Genomic DNA, 17,805 nt, shown 5'->3' with positions numbered 1-17,805 from the left:
TGATGGAGTAAAATGTCTTTTCAAACAGTAACAAACAAAGTGCTTCATAAGACAAATGGACAGACTGGTAAAGTAAATAATAATAATTCTAAGTTGAAACACTAAATGGAAAAAATATGGTGAGCTATGGCATGCGAAAAGGAAGCTATCAAGCCTTCACCATGACTGAGCGTTACAGTGTGACAGCCAGTAGGTCCCTTGCAGCCTTGAAAAAGGAACCCAAATTGTACCTGTAGGCTAGGGCAACCTGTGGAGACCTCTACATTACAGCTACAGTATGTTTTAGGAAGAGATCTAAAATATGACACCGATACTGTGAGGCTGAGAGCCTCGGGAAGGTCATTCCAAAGCTGTAGAGTCCTGACAGGAAAAGCTTGCTCACCTTTAGCCTTTCACAATCATACAGGAATAGCTTGGAGGTTTCTGCCTGAAGACCTCAGGCTCATAAGAAATAAAAAAATAAGAAAAATAACTGGAAACCAGGCCACGCAAAGCCTTAAAAGTAATCAATAAAACCTTTCTAACAATTCTAAAACAAAGGCAACCAATAAAAAATGGTTTGATGAGGGTGACATTGTCCCCTCCAATATGAGTAAAAAGTAAAAGTAAAACAAGTAAAAAGCACATTAAATGAATGAATTTATTATCTTCTCTGTATTGCTGAAATTTAGTATTGATTTTATTTTTGTAATGTTCCTTCACTTGACTGGACATGCATTTCAGTATGTTTCTTAAAATGTATAGCTAAATGCACATTGTCAGAGTGTCCCTTTCAGAGGTGAGGGACAGAGGGGACTGTGTGGGATGTGGAGCCAAATCTTCACTGGCCACATCCATTGATATGTGGCCCTGTCCCTCTGCTAGCAAGGAACCAGCGGACTGTGAAACGAGCTTTTCAAAACTTGCCCAAAGCCCACAAAGACGATTTACTATAGCGTCGAGAGGAGAAGAAGAAACCTTTAAAAAAATAAATTTGTACTGCTACCTTGTCGGAACAGTCAGGGTAAGCTGTGTCATCACATACACTTCACTTGCTAATGCAGTGAAATATGACAATATGTCAAGTTCTCCCTCTCTGCTAAAATGTCTGGCAGAGGCTGAGAGGGTTGAAAGGTTTCTTTCAAAGATGCTTTTCTCTAACAGATTTGTTCCCAGAGGCTACAACATGGCTGGCTTAGTAACTTTGCCACAACACTTTCAATAAAGAACGATTGCTGTCTGTCAATGTCATGGCAACCACACTGGTTTATCTGAATATACACACCCGATACCACAAGCACATTCATTTGTTTAAGTACGTACCGCTTACACACTGATGTCGCCTCCGATATGCATATATGCACGACTAATATATGCACAGGAACATCAGTAAACTGTACCTCACACCCTGATTGATGTGCACACAGTCACATGAACACACCCCCCACCCTCCCCCGCATCACCACCACCACACACACACACACACACACACACACACACACACAAACACACATGCATGCACGCACGCACGTTCAGATAAAATGCAGAATCCAGGCCAGGAACAAAGTGAAAAGCTCTGCAGAACAAATCCATCTCTAAGCCAATATGTAGCCCTACTCCACACGGTGCGACTTCCACCCCGATCTATCAAAACGGCTCATTCACAAACATGGCAAAACACACCAGCGCAGAATGGAGCAATGCTATTCCCGGAAGAAATAATCTCCTAAAACCATTACAGGGAACAACGTAGGTGCAGTAGCTATGGGAAGGATTATGGCCGAACCTTCTCATACACACACACTTTCCATCCTATTTTGCTCACAAGACTTTCTTTATCCTACACATGTGTGTATGTTTGTAAATAGAAACTGCTCACGGAAATACTGTAACAAGCATAGGAAAGCTCATTGATTTACGAACCGGAACGAATATATTGTCTGTGTATACCCATCAGTGCAGTGTGCCAACATCAAGAGCGAGGTGCATTGTAGTAGCGCTGAATATAGTGATGTGTCTCTGTGTCTCTATTTGTGTAAACTAATTAAATTTACAGAGGGCACACACCATATTAAGACTGATGTAAATAAACACTTAGCTTTGCACCAAAACGTGCTGATATAAACGTGTAGTATCCATCAATATAACTATGTTTGTGCCTTAGTTAAAACCTAAAGAATGGCATCCCTGGAGCACTGGGAGTCTACGATGAATACGAACAAACCAAGTGACCAAAATATCCTTAAGTTTAAATTCAACCAGGGAGCTTTATCTGCACTGTTTCACTCATCATATCTTCTGTTGCTCTTAACTAGCTAGTAAAGGCAAACAATACCAACAATACCGTAATAGGACTAAGAGTCTACAGCTACGCTAGCAACTTTGTGAGGCTCTACTTAGGTACAGCAGTGAGATGAATGCTAAAATGCAAGAAAGCTAACATGTTCGTAGTGTCAATGTTAATATGTTGATGCTTAGCAGTTTTGATGTTTACCATGGTAATCATCTCAACTTAGCGTGTTAGCAGGCTAACATTTGCCTAATATCACTAAACACAAAGTACAGCTAAGGTTTCTGGGAAGGTCACTAGAATTGAAGGTATTTGGCCATAAACCAAAGTATTGAACCAATTAAAATTTTGACCTGATGATGGCACGAGATGCGAAGTTAAGGGGTCACACGAGTTAATACAGTTCATCCTTAGGGGGACATGAATGTCTTTGCCAAGTTTCATTGCAGCATCCAATAGTTGGAGATATTTCAATCAAAACCACACATGTCAACGTCATGGTGGTGTTACAGGAAAAGTCAGTGGATCACCAAAGTCAGCAGGTTTCCTCCTCTGAGGACCATGAATGTCAGTACAATTTTTTTCTGGCAATCCAACCAATAGTTGTTCCAATATTTCATTCTGAACCAAAGTAGTGGACCGATTGACTGACCAACAGATGGACATTGACATCCATAAACAGCTTAAAAAATGTATGATCATGCATGTGATTGGAAGGGCAGGGTGATATTGATAAAATCAAAGAAGATTTATTTCTTCAAAATACCTGAGTGTGGGTTGTTGAAAATGAAACAGAAGTGACTCACATCAATACAGCTATTTCCAGAATCGCCCTTTGTACATGTCCATCTAGTCTTCTTTATAAAGGAATTTATTTTGGGACAGAACGTGGAGAGACAGTATAACCTCAGGCTATGGTCGCAGTGCTGTGCGTATCAGAGAAGCAATGCTCTGCCTCATTTATTCCTATTATTCATTTATCTGTAAAAACACCCATGCTTACCAAAATAAACACAGCGTCTCTTTTGCCCGTTTGGAGCTGCACCAGTTTTCCTGGAGGCGGAGATGCTACAAACGACACACCTCAAAGGGCTGGCGCATCGCACCAGGCGCTCCTAACATGCCTGTGAGCTCACTCCAAATCTCTATAAAATGGGGAAATTAGAACGTGAGCAACAGCAGTGAATGCAACTGATGCATTAATGTAGATGAAGGCTTCAAGTTGCTGTGGGTGCTGAGGGTTTAGCAAGGGGGGATGTTCTCGTCTGTTCTAGTAGAGAAGGAATGTAAAGACTAGTGAATGTGAAGATATTTGAAAATAAGCCCAAATTATTATTTATTTTCTTGGCCTTCTATTCACATGAAGCCAACATTTTATTCCCCTGAAATATGAGCTTTTCAGAAACACTCACAGAAGTGGATACATTTTGGTATAATGAAGAGAACTTTTCAAAATTACCTGGCCTATAATCAAACGCTTCCACAAATCAGGGCGGCCAACAGTTGATCACCTAAAATCTTCGCAGGTATGTTTTATTTTTTGTCAGACAACTATAACTTCTACAATTACTATTACTATTAGATTTCCATTATCATTATCTATAATTCCTGTGGTATAACACATAACCTCACTGGGTATATACCTCTCTGTGATAGTGCCCCGATTACTAAAACTACTATTAAAAATGCCTCACTCTATCAACCAAATGTAAACTTAATCCCTGTATAATCAATTCTTCTTCTTGGCCATCCTTGTTAGATGGCAAATCTGTTCTCTTTCCCTCACCACCACCACATCATTAGTCAATCAACAAGCCACTTCGACAAAGAGCAAGTTTAATTGGATGCTGCACAGACCATTGCCATGCCCGTTGCCTAGCAATGGATTCTTATGCCAGTATTGCTGTCTTTGTGCATGTTTTGCCCAAAATGGCATCAATAATTTGCAATTATTACCTTTTCCCTCAAACAAGTTCTTATCGCGCTTCTGATAACTTCCTGCCAACCGGTGCTCTTTCTGAATTGACATGATGTGATATGGCCCCTGTGGGTTACTGTGATCCTGTACTGGAAACTGATCTAATACAGGCAAATTCTCCCGGTGTATACCATTTAAATGATAAGAACACCTCCTATGGTCATTTGGCTTTGATGATTACAGAGGCTTTGGGGGCTACTGAAGCACCTGCTCACATCAGCCATCTACTGTATGAAGCTGAACCCCCTGGCTGTCCTGCAAAAGCTGTTTTCCTCCTAATTACATAGCTGTCACTGTGGTGAGCAGTAACCAGAACAGAACAGCAACAAAGCCTGTTCAGTGCTTAATGATATCTTTCTTTTGTGGTGCAAAGAAAAGTTTAGTATTAAACTATACAAACAACGTGTTTCATGGTAACAATGTGCTCAAGTGCTAACTCTTAGACCAGCTTGAGGCAGTTAGGCCAAAATGTTGAAGGCATGATTTACTCTCACTGAGGACAATCCCAGCAGATATGTGTTTGTCCCGTCTTTCTTTAATCTCTTGACTCCTGACACTTGAATGTATTATCTACTGAAGTACAAATGTCATAGAATGAGCTGGGAAAAAATACAACTGCCTTAAAGAGACCTGAAATCCCCCAGTGTGCGAGGACAAAGAGAAAATAACTGGGAAACAAAAGAGCATGAACACAAAGCTGTTATGAATGCGGTGCTGTTAGACACTGGCTGGAGAAGGACGATTGTAACAAAAGAGATTACGAGCCATATGCAGTATGTCGCCGCCAGGTTAGTTGGCTGGAGAGTCCAATAAACGGGCTAAATGAGGCCCTGACACCGGCCAGGAAACAATTCCAGACTTTTTTTCGCTGGCAGTGTGGACATAGTGGGGTCAGCCAATACACTACCATGGGACTGTTTACAGCTATGACATTGGACTGAGATTGGAGTCGTGACACGGCCCTGAAACACCTCTCATCCTCCTTGGACCACACTAACAAAATACCTCACTGTATTACTAGACCAGTAGGTGATAGAGGGGACACTGAGGGCTTCCCAACATCAAAACCTTGATAAAAATTGTAAGAGGTGAAATGTCCAAATGAAAGACTGCCTCTAAAACTGCCCCTTAATGGCATTCCATAAATATTAATAACTGATGATTGTCTAAATGTGTTTTTGTGCACTTTGTCTTGTGATTTACTTTTGAATAGTATAATAGGCCCCTTCCCTCTACAGTAATTTCAGACATGCACATCAAGATGGGCTACATTAAGACTTGTAATTCCCCACTAGTGAAAGGACCAACATGCTACATGAGAGCTCTGTGAAATCTATTTTATAAGTTTTCTTAACTTTGTCATTCTTCCTTATTTATGCAATTTGCATTTGCAACTGTTTCACACTCATTCACCACAGTAACTCAACTCTGAGTGTTGTAATTAAGATGAATGAGCATCCATACCTTCATCTTATACAAATTATTATTGCACAATTTTAAGGCGTCTTTACTTGCTATGAGAGATGAAATTATGCAGCTAGAGGTGCTGCAAAAACCTTTGGTAAATTTTGGTAAAATATAATATCACTTATTATTGTTATGCAGACGATACCCAGGTGTATCTCCTGCTGAAACCCCTGCTGAGCTGCACTGACAATGTAAAATCCTGGATGTCAAAAAGCTTCTTACAGCTAAATCAGAGAAAGACGGAGGTCCTGATCTTCGGCCCTGCAGAATACTCTAACACCACAATAAAAACCCTCGGACCTCTAACACTGAATGTAAACTCCTACACATTTTCTTTGATTCTGGGTTAAAATATGATAAGCAAATCAACTCAAATGTTAAGGATTTGGAGACCATAGTACATTCTTTTATTTCCTCTTGTCTTAACTATTACAATTCTCTCTATGTAGGAATCAGCCAGTCAGCCTTATCTTGCCTGCAGCTGATTCAAAATGGAGCGGCGAGACTCCTCACTGGAGCAGAGAACAACATGACTCCTGAACTGGCCTCTCTTCACTGGTTACCAGTGGAATACAATATCGATTTCAGGATTCTTCTATTTGGTTTTTAAAGCTCTGCATGGACTGACACCAGCTTATATCTCTGAACTCTTCATCCCCTATTCTACCACTACACCCTTGACATCTGTTGACCTATCACTGCTCTTCAATTCAACATTCCCAGTTCAAATCTGGGGGTAATCAGGCATTTTCCATTGTTGGCCCTTAACTGTTTGTCACTCATGATCAGATCTTCACCCTCCATTGATATTTTTTAAATCTGTCTCTTTTCTTCCAACCTTTCATCATGAAAACATGACTGGTCACACTCTTTATTATTTATTTGTTCAGTGGCAGTTGAAAAGTCATAAGCTTCCAACTGTGATTTATTTTGTACTGGCTAACTAGCCGGACCCAGATTGTCTTCAAAACTCAGTCTCTCCCTGCTTAAGCCACACTGTGATGGTCCAGCTGGTACCGCTTAGAGGAGCAGGTGGTCACAGCAGACAGTGCACTGAGCCATGCTGAAGACTCACCCATGGCCTTCCTACCCTCCCTCTGCCCTTTTATCTCTCCTACCATCATTTCTTTCGATCCATTCATCCAAACTCTCCTCTGACTCAGCTTTATTTTTCCATTACTTCCTGCTTACATTTCTTTCTCTCCCTCCATCTGTATGCCCCCACAGACAGTGGCAGCCAAAGAGTCTGACATCCACCAGATGTACAGCAGGGTTTTTTTTGTTTTTTTTTTATCTCCGCTGGTTCTCCTCCTCTGCTCAATACAGCACATTCACCCACAGCAATCTGAACGCAGCTGAACACTCTTAAGAAGTCACATGGATTTAATGATCACTGCCCTTTTGTGTCTGTGTGTGTTCACACATGGGTACTGGAAAGGATGTAAGAGGTGGCTTTCTACAGCATAGACAAGCTGTGCAGAGCCAAGAGGGTGAAGGACGGGCTCACTAGTAAGCCATCACTCTGACTTAATGATGTGCTGCAGCATACTCAATCCAAAACACAATCTAATCTGTACTAAAACAAACCTAAAATATCAAACTATAAAAAATAAACTTTACATTTTTAATATCAATAATATACACCAATATATTGCAACCAGGATTTCTTTAAGTCAGGCACAAAAAGTGAGAATTTATTGACTTTCTCCTAATCCATAAACAGATTAAATATGAATTAATATCTGCTCTGGTTAAACTGTGACAGCCCTTGGAGTAAAACCACACAGCACAAAAAGATACCTGCAGTGAGTATGACACGACTAAATCCTTTCTGATTACCTTAAACATGAGGATTAGTTTCCAGAGGGAAAAAGAGTCCTCACATAAGTCTAAGTGACAGCGCTACACTTAGTGGGCAAAGGGACAGGAGCGAGATGCTGTAAAACAAGAAAGGGGCGATTTCTCCATTCACTGGTGAAGAAAATGGCAATTCCTTTCTCTCTTAGTCAACTTGAAAATTGCTGACATTAAATATATGTTATGGTGTCTTGTCTGGGTCCTGGACTTATCTCAGGAGAAACTTTGTGGAAAACACTTCAGGAAGCAATATCTGTGGATTTCCAGTTTACAACTACACTATCTCTGAATCCTATGAGATTTTGAGAAGTGTTGAAAGCAAGAATAGAGGTCAGCATTGGTCTGGAGAGAATTCATTAACCAGGCATTGGGAAAATTTGGTAATCCTGTTTTACATGCTGTATTATGTAATTATGTTTTTGCACAGAGTCATTTTTCCACCAATTTTCACAAAGTTTTCAATAACCTAAATAAACACAGCTAAATGGACAGATTTTTCATTTAAATAAAAAATTAATAATATGAATATATACCACTGTTTTCAGGATGGAAGAGCAGAAATTTAAAAAAAAAGTTATGACTTCATGACTTAAACACCAAACAGGAAAGAGGACAATACAACTTGAGTGAGTCAGTTGACCAGTTGGGTCCTCTGACTTTGATGCTGCAACATTTTAATGCATTCCAGGAGTTACCTCCAGATAAAGTGTTATCTATTATTATCTGTTATTTGGTGTGCACACTTTGTCTCAACGTATTTCAAAGGACTATACAGTACATGTACATCCAGCTAGACGTCAAACCAATGTGAGTACTGTGGTGTGTCTGCGATTACAGCTATGAGCCTTACTCATAACACCACATCATGACTGTCCACTGACGCTGGTGTTGGCAGAGTATCTGTGTGGATACGGGCGCACCGTTCAAGTTCAGAACTGATGGGAGTACTATAAAGCCGAACTGATTATAAAGGAATACACGTATACTTGAGTCCTTCTGGTGTATAGCTCTTGAGAGAAGACATGTATGAACAAAAATACCAATTATGCCAACAGCATGCCAGTCCTTAGAGGACAGCATGTAATTAAATGTGCAGAATTACACCCCTTTTTAAAAACTGCCTCCCAGCACTGACACCCCAAAGGATTTGTCATTTCAGCACTGGTTCTCTATGTTCCATTTTAGTTTCTTGTATCTTGATACAGAATTTGATTGTATGTATCTTGTTTTATACCTGGGTCTTTCCTAACACATTAATAACAATTATTGATCCATGTAGGGAAACACTGAAAGCCCACAGTGGAGGAATAAGCCACAACATAAAAATACCTGGTGGGAATTCAGGACTTAGGCTAGTTGTAATGAATCAATGACACAATGTGGAGTTACATTTAGGTATTATCTAATTACAGCACAGTCTGTATACTTACCTTGTTTCCATAATGTAGAAAATTGATTATTTTATAACTTTTATAAGAGCTTTGCCTTTTCAATGGTATGGGGAATTTGTAAAGCTAAACAAACAGCTAAGCTTGCTTATCTAACAAACTGGCTCAAGACTTCAGAGAATGATCAGCCTGCGACAAAAAAAAGACAACACTTCCAAAGACTTCCATTAAATCCTGCCCTCATCTAGCAGAATATAGGGATTAAACAGGAATTCTGATTTGTTTTCTGGATTTTTTAAAGAAAGTCTGTCATATAATCCAAGTGTAAAAACAGCACTTCACTCAATTTCTAGTGTCACATGATCCAGTTTAAACCTCTAATTCACCTGTCTGTAATTATTTTTTCACACATAATCACCCAGATTCCATTGATCACCAATGGAATCAGCTGTAAACAAGTAGAAAGAGATGTAGGTTTTTGAAACGGACAGTTTGTCAATCTGAATAAGGTTTTGTGACAGCTTAAAATATAAATGTTCCTATATTTAGAAATGCAAGGGCTTTTATCTGATAACACTGGTGTGTGGGGTTGAGCACAGCGTCCATGAACAGTATGCTGTGTGCTCTCAAAAAAAACAAAAAACAAAGCATTTTACATTTGTTTCTCATGGTTAGACATTGCTTAAACATCACTGACTCACCAGCGGTGAAGTCCTTGTTGAGGTCAATGAAAGCGTTAGAATGAGGGATGCGCATGTTGACAGGCGAAGTCAGTGCATTCTGCCACACTGGATTTCTAGAGGAGAGAAAAACCACAAGGCAACAGCGGAATTCAAAGCTCAACCTTTTAGAGAGTAACTCTAGGTATGACAGCTTTAGAAATACACATGTTTGTAAGTGACTTTGAGAATGATTAAATTACCTGTTGGTGAGATAGCAGACTTCAGCGGTTGACACGTCGGTGACTCCAAAAATATCTGGGATCATGTCTCCATTGAAACTGTGGGAAGATTTTTTTAAAATTGAAATTAAATCAATACACTTGATTAAAATTTACACTGAGTCAACGGTTTATGTTTATGTACAAACTAATCCTGAAATAGTTTCTTAGCATGTTCATTTGACACTGTCAGAAAGGTGGAGATCCACCATCTATAGTCATTTTTGAGACCAAAGTCAGTGGTGGTGCTGTATTGGACTACATTTCATTGAGGTAATATGAGGAAATATTATATCCACCTCCATTAAAAACAAACAAGGGGTGCAGAATATGATAATAAATGTTAGTAGTTTTTATTTGATTGTGTGCCTAATCAACTGGTGAGTGAGTGTGCAGTATAGTACACTGGCATCAAGAATGTTAAACAAAATTCAGGCCATACAATAATAAAAAACATGTGTTTTGATGTGGAACAATTTCCATGACCAACATCACAAGCAAAATATATGAAGTAAAAATAAAATGTTTGTATAGGCACCATTCATAATATTACTTACTCCATAACGAGAGGTTGATCTTTAAAGGTCTTGTTCAGCTTGAGCCACCCACCCATATCTGCAGAGAAATGAGCAGAGTCAACAGGCCCTGAGTAATACTTGCTCTGACATAAACATACCAGTGGAAATCAGTGGGCTGGTATCTGCCACAGAGTCAGAGCAGGCTAAACAGATTTTATTTGGTAGTAATGTCAACAACTTAACTATGACCAAAGCTGAAGTAAAGGGCACAAAACATCTAATCACGCCTTTGTTTACTTTTCTTTTTTTGCCTGTATTTAAGTAGTAGTAGTAGTAGTAGTTAACTAGGCCTTTCAATGTAAAACACACAAATTTAATTATAAATTTCCCATAAATACCCTGACCCATGAGTTTCCACTCAGGTATTTAAGATGTTTTTTGTCCTGGTATATTTTAAAAACAATATAATTATTTCCTTCACAAGGCTATAACTGTGATTAAGTGTTCCCCAAAGAATCTTAGAGAGGAGAAACTTACAATAGCTGCCTTCCAACAATACCTCATAACTTATAACTTTATCTATGGATGTATTTACCAAGAACAACACACATTAATAGACATCAATGTGATTCCCTTTTATTCCCAATTTAAGCTACTGACCACCGCTGCCTACCACTGAGCTACAACATTCAGCTGTAAAACAAACTATAGTATCAAATATGTCTTTTAGTACGGACAGTCACTTTTACAGTTGTCTAGTTGATAGTTTTCATTATAGTTGGCATGATAATAGGCCTTTTCAACAGAAGACATTTTGACATGTCACAGTAGGAAAAGCATGTGTATATAGTCAAATTGATGATGGCTGAATTCAATTTAACTGTTTCAGTTTCAGGGTCCTGCTACATGTATTGTTCACACTGCCATGGCTTATTGTGACACTAATACAACAGAGCCAATGTTAACGTTATTAGTAACACCTGTTTTTTTTTTCTTTCAAATCAAAATGTCTCCTGTGAAAAAAGTCTTTGGAAAGAAAAGGGGACATTCCATAGTATTTCAAAAAAATTGTGCTTAGTTACAGCTTTTCAACAACACTGCTGAACTTGAGGGAAAGACAGGCTTCTTCATTTTTTGAATTTAATGAGTATCACCAAGTCTGTTCATCTTGTACTTTACATATTGTTTTGTCTTTATCATTCCCAAATTAAACCGATTTGTATAACTATTCCACAACATACATTGTGACACATCATAGGAAAGGTACAGGTGGAACTAATGACATTAACGATGGCTCCACTCCAACAGTTACTGCAATGCTATGCAGCAGTTAATATTGTTATTTGTTACACCTGTGTTTCACAGTTGAAAATGTCTGTTGTGAAAAAGGTCTATTCACCTTAAGTCTCACTATAAATTCCCCCCTGGTCATGTGCAACCCCAAGGAAGGCTACACCCAAAATTTGAGAACTACTAATTTAGACCAAAATATACATCATAATGTGGGACATTTAAAGGAAAAATACAATTGGCAACAATCTAAAAATGATATTAATATAATGCACAGGCCTATCATCAAAACAGTGTTAACCAGTGATCACTGGCCTCCATCCACCCTCAGGACCCATTCACTGTTCCAGCTGTACCTAGTGTCTGGTTGTTCCCCCAGAAAATGAAAACAGATTCTGCCGTGGTTTTGATCTGAGCTGTGAGAAGAACATCCATCTGAGAGTCTCCATCATAGTCACCAGGAACCACACTGGTGATGACGGTGTCACTGAAACAAGAAGAAGACTGTCCATTAAAATGAGAGTCAATAACATGGCGCTGCTGCTGCTTTCACTCTGCTCTTTGGTTGATCTACTAATGTAACTCAACTCCAGTAACTGCACACTGTGCCACTGTTGGTCTTGTTGGGGAGCAGCCTGCATCGCCCTTTCACAAGCTGGCAGAAATACTTTCATTTTCCATAATGGCGAATTAAAAGCATATTTACTCTATACAGAACAAATATAGGCTACACACTGTATAAACATCTAAGGCAGGTGATCACTGGATTGATTCTGACATATTAACAGAATGCTCACGTTGTGCACAGCATGGCTTTCTGTTGATGGAAATTAGCATATTTCTTTTCTTTAATTTGCATTGGTTGCTATTTGTTTTATAGTGATCCCCAGTGGTGAATTCATTAACTAGAATGCCACCGGTGAAACTGATCTTTGCTTTCACTCAGTAGGCTACCAGCTGTTATTTATTCAGGAAACAATCATTTTTGAGAAGCATAGGGAGAGAGCAAATATGGGTGGATAAAATATTCCTGCTGATCTTTATGTGTGGCGCGCAGGTCTCCCTCTATATATATGCTTACTCTACTTCATTCAACAATGGGCTGCTCGTGTGTTATTGCCACAATAATTCTTTATGTTGTAAAGATTATGTTCACAGATGCCTCAGGAATAATCATGTTGTATTGGGTGCCTGTGCTATTGGATAAGGCAAATCATATGCAGTGTCCTTCATATCAAAGCAAGTGGTTTGGTTGGCTAAATGTCCATATCAAATGGTGATTTTTACTTTTACTTGAGTGTTTTTTTTGTTGGTTTTTTTTAAATGGGAGTAATTGTACTTTTACTTGAGTAAAGACTTTCACTACTCTACCCATCACTGATCCCTTGCACGTGTTAACAAACTCGCCCTGTTGAAGGAGTAATAATAAAACAAAGCAAAAGGCAAAAATAAAATAAAGAATGGTAGAGGAAGAAGAGAAAAGTAAGGGGGAAGAAAAAAGGAAAAAAGAAGAGGATAGAAGTTTAGTCTGGCAATAAGTCCTTTAGTGAGTTGAAGTATGTTATAAAGAATTCAGCTTTTGGCTCTGCTCTTATATATGACTAAACAGCTCCCTCTGAAAAAGTAAATAACCACCCTGCAACATGAGTCACCTCCTCAGTAGCGACGAACAAAAGGAAACTAGCACATGACATGTAACGTACAGTATAATACAGTAACATACAGTACAGTATAAAGGGGTGAAATGGCACGAACTCAAACGAAAATAGCAGTGAAAATGACATATTTAACTTACCCAGGCAACATGTCTTTAGTGACATGTACTTTGGGCTTGAAGTAAGGTGTTTTCGAGTCAGCCAAGAATATCACCAGTTCAGACCCTGAAACAATAAGGAGTCAACATAGGCATTTAGATTAATTAAAGCTCTTTTAACCTCGTTAGAATTATTCAGTCGTTTACGGAAGAGAAAAAGCAAAGGACCCGTTGAACAGATGACTAGTGAAATTATAGCAGTGAGTTTTCGATAAGGCACCATTTTAGCCATTATTATCGTAATACCCCTGAATTACAACACAATTACAACACTAAGACAGTACATATAATCTGTGCAAGCGGTTAATTAGCTCGTTATGTGACACGACAGAGAGCAAAGCAGCGTAATTCACACAGTAACATACGTTCTCTGATGATAAAGATGTCTGTCAGTTTATCCGAGTTAAAATCTCCAAACGCCGCCACAGTCCCATAGTTTTCGACACCGAAAAGGTCAACCGTTACATCCTGAAGGGCAAGTGTGTTAAACTTGCCCACAAAAAGTAACAAAAATGCAAAAACATTTAACTTAAACATCCACATCATTCTGCTAGTACAGCTTCCGACAACAATATCAACCGCAGTACGGCACACAGCTTTACGGCAGGGTTTAACACATTGTCGGGTTGCCGACACATTAAATTAGGAATGAATGACCAATTTTGATATTTGCGCAGTAAGTTACATTTTATTTGGAAAATGGTAGAAGTTATTCCCTGAAATAAAGGTAAACAATGTAATATTAGCACTTCCTCGTTTACGTCGGTGTCGTGCTCCTGAGTAGTTTGACAGCTTTACCAAGCTAGAGAGAGTTAGCAAGAGATAACCCGGAAGTGAGGAGAGTTTACGATCAGGAAGAATTCATAACGTTTAATCACACTAGAGGCTAGCAAAAAACTATTAATAAAGTGTGTGTGTGTGTGTGTGTGTGTGTGTGTGTGTGTGTGTGTGTGTGTGTGTGTGTGTTATTATGTTACATTATTTGTGTGGATGTATGTGGGTGTGTCTATGTATTGTATAGGTGTATGTGTATGCATATGTGTTTTGATATTTGGTGTAGTTGGTTTTGTTTGGTTTAAGTTGCATGTTATATATTATGTGTATCAATAAAAAAATGTAAAACTATTTCTAAAATAAATATTATAAATATTACGTGTATGGTGCTTATATAGCGGCTAGCGAGGCGCCTCACGACATCCGTTTTATTTTGTAGGATGGTACCGGAAGTTCTTCTACATTTCAGTGAGATTCATACGAGTAAACATGGCGAGTTTAGCAGATGTCGGCTGGAAACTCCTGGAATTCAAATCCCGATCAAAAAGATCAGGTCTGACTTCTTCCTTTGCATGTCATTGTACAACGTCCGATTATTTCACTTGTGCTGATGCTTGTGTGAGACTGTCTGTTTGTAAAACCGCCGAATTTGACTCGATCTGGCCATTTAATTTGCTCACTGCAGTGACTGTACAAGCATGAAAAGGTCAGAGGTGTAAATGAGCAGCACATCGGGGGCTATTTTAAGAGCTTCTCATCAGGGGCCTGTATTACGAAGCAAGTTCAACTTTTTCAACTAAATGTAATCATACAACAGAATAAGAAGATGCAGAAACATTAGAAATACTTTCCACAGACAACAAGTAGGCTAAGGCTTAAAATACAGGAATTATTATACATGACTTAAGCATGCAGTGAGTATGTTTTGCTATTTAGTTGGATGATGAAGAAACCAATCTGAACATGTCACTTAAAAAAACGTAAAAGTAATCTCAGACTGTTTCTGCTACTGAAGCAAAGTGTGGAAAAGTAGTTAATGACTGATGAGGTCTGTCTGACCCAAATGTTGCATTTATAATCATGGGAGCCAATTAACAGTGTGTGGATTATTTTTTCTAATAAAGACAATCTTTCTTTTTATTTCCAGTTATCATCAAACAGGTGTCTCGTTATTCTGAACTGCAGTGATGAATCAGAGTGTAAAATCATCCACACTGTCAGCTGTCACTCCAGGGATAAAATAAACTTTGCACAATTAAAATGCAGTTAAAATCATCATTATGTGTTTAGTGTCGTTAACGATCTCTCCGTTTGTTAGAAGCTCTGTTTTAAAACCAGAGTGGAAATGGAAAGCCTGGAATAATTAAATGTTTCTACTGACCTATAATAATATACTGCATATTGTTCTTTTTTTACTTGTCACTTAATTGTAAACTCAGGACATTTGTCCATGTCGGGATCCTGTAGGATTTTTCTCCAAAGATCCCCACTGTAAAAGAGATGTCTGTAAAACTCATAAAAATCCTGGTTAAAAGTGAGCCAGCTTCGTGATACCGGAAAACTTGAGTTAACCCCAGAGACAGCTGGCTAACCTAATCTCGCTTCGTGATACAGGCTCCTGGTCTCCTTTGGCTGTTACATCTCACCCATAGTTAACTGTGCTGTGTTGACTGCATGAAATGTGTGTATTATCCAGGAGGCCTGTGCGTGCGGCCCTGTGGAAGCTGGCTATATATTTGCACTGGTAGTCAGCCTGGGACTTGAGGAAAGAAACTTTGAAGGATGTCAAAAACAATCACGTCAGTTATTTATCACCACATTTAGGAACATTAGTGATACAACTGAGAAAAACACCTAAAAACACATAAACTCTGATCAAGACTCTCCGTTCATCTATCACTTTTGGGTACCACAAACACTTTATAAATCCAAATAAGAGTGACTACAATAATTTTGAACATTGTCAGCTCTTCCACCTGTGCTTATTGCCTGTAGTAACAACTTTTCATGTGCTAAATATAGATTTCATAGCACAAATCCTCTAAAAATCATCTAGCAGAGTCATAGTAACTGCTGTTGTTTGAGAATTCTGTATCTGATAAGAGGTGGCTTACAAAGGGAATTGAAAGAAAACATCTCCCAATCTTAGAGAAAATATTACAATTTTTCCATTAATTAAAAAAAGGAATAATCTGTCTTTCTTAAAATTAAAAAAAAGCTACTTGCTCACAGTTTTCTTTTCACAACGGTAGTACAACATTCTAAGACCATATCATTTTGAAGGTGATGGAGCACAAAGGGAAATAATCAGTCATACTGTCCTAACTTAGTGATGTAGTCCTTCACATAATTACATCCCCATCATAAAGTAATTCATCATACTCTGTATCTATAAAGACAGTGTTTCCCCTACCATTACCTTGGACCTCCCCACCACTGCAAATACAATGTATTGTAATTTCTTGCATGTTGTTCATTATCATCACCTGAAGGGTCTAATTCATTGTTGATTCACGCATGTCTAAAATCTATCTCTGTGCTACTAACTCCTTCCTGTGAATTGCTGTAGATTTGTGATTTAGCTGAGAGAGACGATTGGCCTTAATTTCACCTTTTGAGAATGTCCGGCTCAGTGGGTGCAACTGTCCGGGCTCATCGGAAAGTTCAAAGACTTGGTAAGTAGTGACAGGGGACCTGAGGAAAACAATACAGCCAGCTACACACAGAAGGCCAGAGAGAACACTGGTAAAGATGAGAGGAAAATCATTACTTTATCTGGACGTAAGAAGATTCATATAGGATGCAATAGTGTTCATATTAGCTTCTTTATTTCATGATTACAAGAGCTACATTGAGATTGCAACTTAATACGTTGTGATCATGAGGAAACAAAGTCAAGTCAGTTTTATTTGTATAGCCTAATATCACAAATAACAAATTTGATTCAGGGGGCTTTACAGTCTGTACAGCAATACAACATCCCGTCCTTAAACCCTCGATTTGAATAAGGAAAAACTCACAAAAATAACCCTTTAATGGGGAAAAAAACCAGATGTGCAACAGATGTTGCGTGTACAGAACACAAATTACAGAATACAGTATTGAACAGAATAACAAAATTATAATGGATTTATAATATATATGAAGAATGTGATGAAGAGGACACTAGGCAGCTTGCGGGTGCCACCAGACCAGGACTTGAGCCACGCAACCTCCATCACCATGGAGACCTGGCAGGAGGATACACTACACATGCACACAAGGGAGACTCACATCACACCATTCACATACACGGCAGAAAAGACATTATTCACACAGAAGAGAGAGAAGGATAACAACGTCATTCAGAGAGAGAGACATGAGGCTGAACTCCTGCAGGATTGGGGGGAAACCTCAGGTATTGGCACCGACCACCAGGGAAGAAGAGCGTTTCCTGGATGGGTGCAGGTCCAGCAAGAGATGCTTGAGAGATAATAGAGGACAGGAAGAGAAAATAGTGAGAGGAGAGAGA

The 17,805-nt window shown here is 38.9% G+C and overlaps 2 protein-coding genes across 5 annotated transcripts in view; one reads left to right on the top strand and one right to left on the bottom strand.

The window, feature by feature from the left end:
• The window catches only part of itfg1 (integrin alpha FG-GAP repeat containing 1), a 149,392-nt gene extending 135,275 nt beyond the window's left edge, over window positions 1–14,117 (bottom strand). For both annotated transcript variants that reach the window (XM_042427998.1, XM_042428083.1), the window contains exons 1-6: window positions 13,886–14,117; window positions 13,503–13,587; window positions 12,064–12,194; window positions 10,457–10,514; window positions 9,882–9,959; window positions 9,661–9,755 (exon numbers count right to left, since the gene is read on the bottom strand). In XM_042427998.1, the coding sequence (XP_042283932.1) occupies window positions 9,661–9,755; window positions 9,882–9,959; window positions 10,457–10,514; window positions 12,064–12,194; window positions 13,503–13,587; window positions 13,886–14,066 (628 nt within the window). In that variant the 5' untranslated portion in view covers window positions 14,067–14,117. The remainder of the gene's footprint in view (window positions 1–9,660; window positions 9,756–9,881; window positions 9,960–10,456; window positions 10,515–12,063; window positions 12,195–13,502; window positions 13,588–13,885) is intronic.
• Window positions 14,118–14,760: 643 nt separating this feature from the next.
• The window catches only part of phkb (phosphorylase kinase, beta), a 110,351-nt gene continuing 107,306 nt past the window's right edge, over window positions 14,761–17,805 (top strand). For 2 of the 3 annotated variants that reach the window (XM_042427718.1, XM_042427791.1), the window contains exon 1: window positions 14,761–14,847. In XM_042427718.1, coding sequence (XP_042283652.1) covers window positions 14,784–14,847 — 64 coding nt within the window. In that variant the 5' untranslated portion in view covers window positions 14,761–14,783. Of the gene's footprint in view, window positions 14,848–16,863; window positions 16,970–17,805 lie in introns of all 3 variants that reach the window. The other variant, XM_042427875.1, reaches the window with a different exon arrangement.

Source organism: Thunnus maccoyii, chromosome 1 (assembly GCF_910596095.1).
Source record: "Thunnus maccoyii chromosome 1, fThuMac1.1, whole genome shotgun sequence".
NCBI classification, from domain to species: Eukaryota; Metazoa; Chordata; class Actinopteri; order Scombriformes; family Scombridae; genus Thunnus; species Thunnus maccoyii.
Note: the sequence above shows the minus strand (reverse complement) of the source record. Positions and strands in the feature narration are given on the sequence as shown.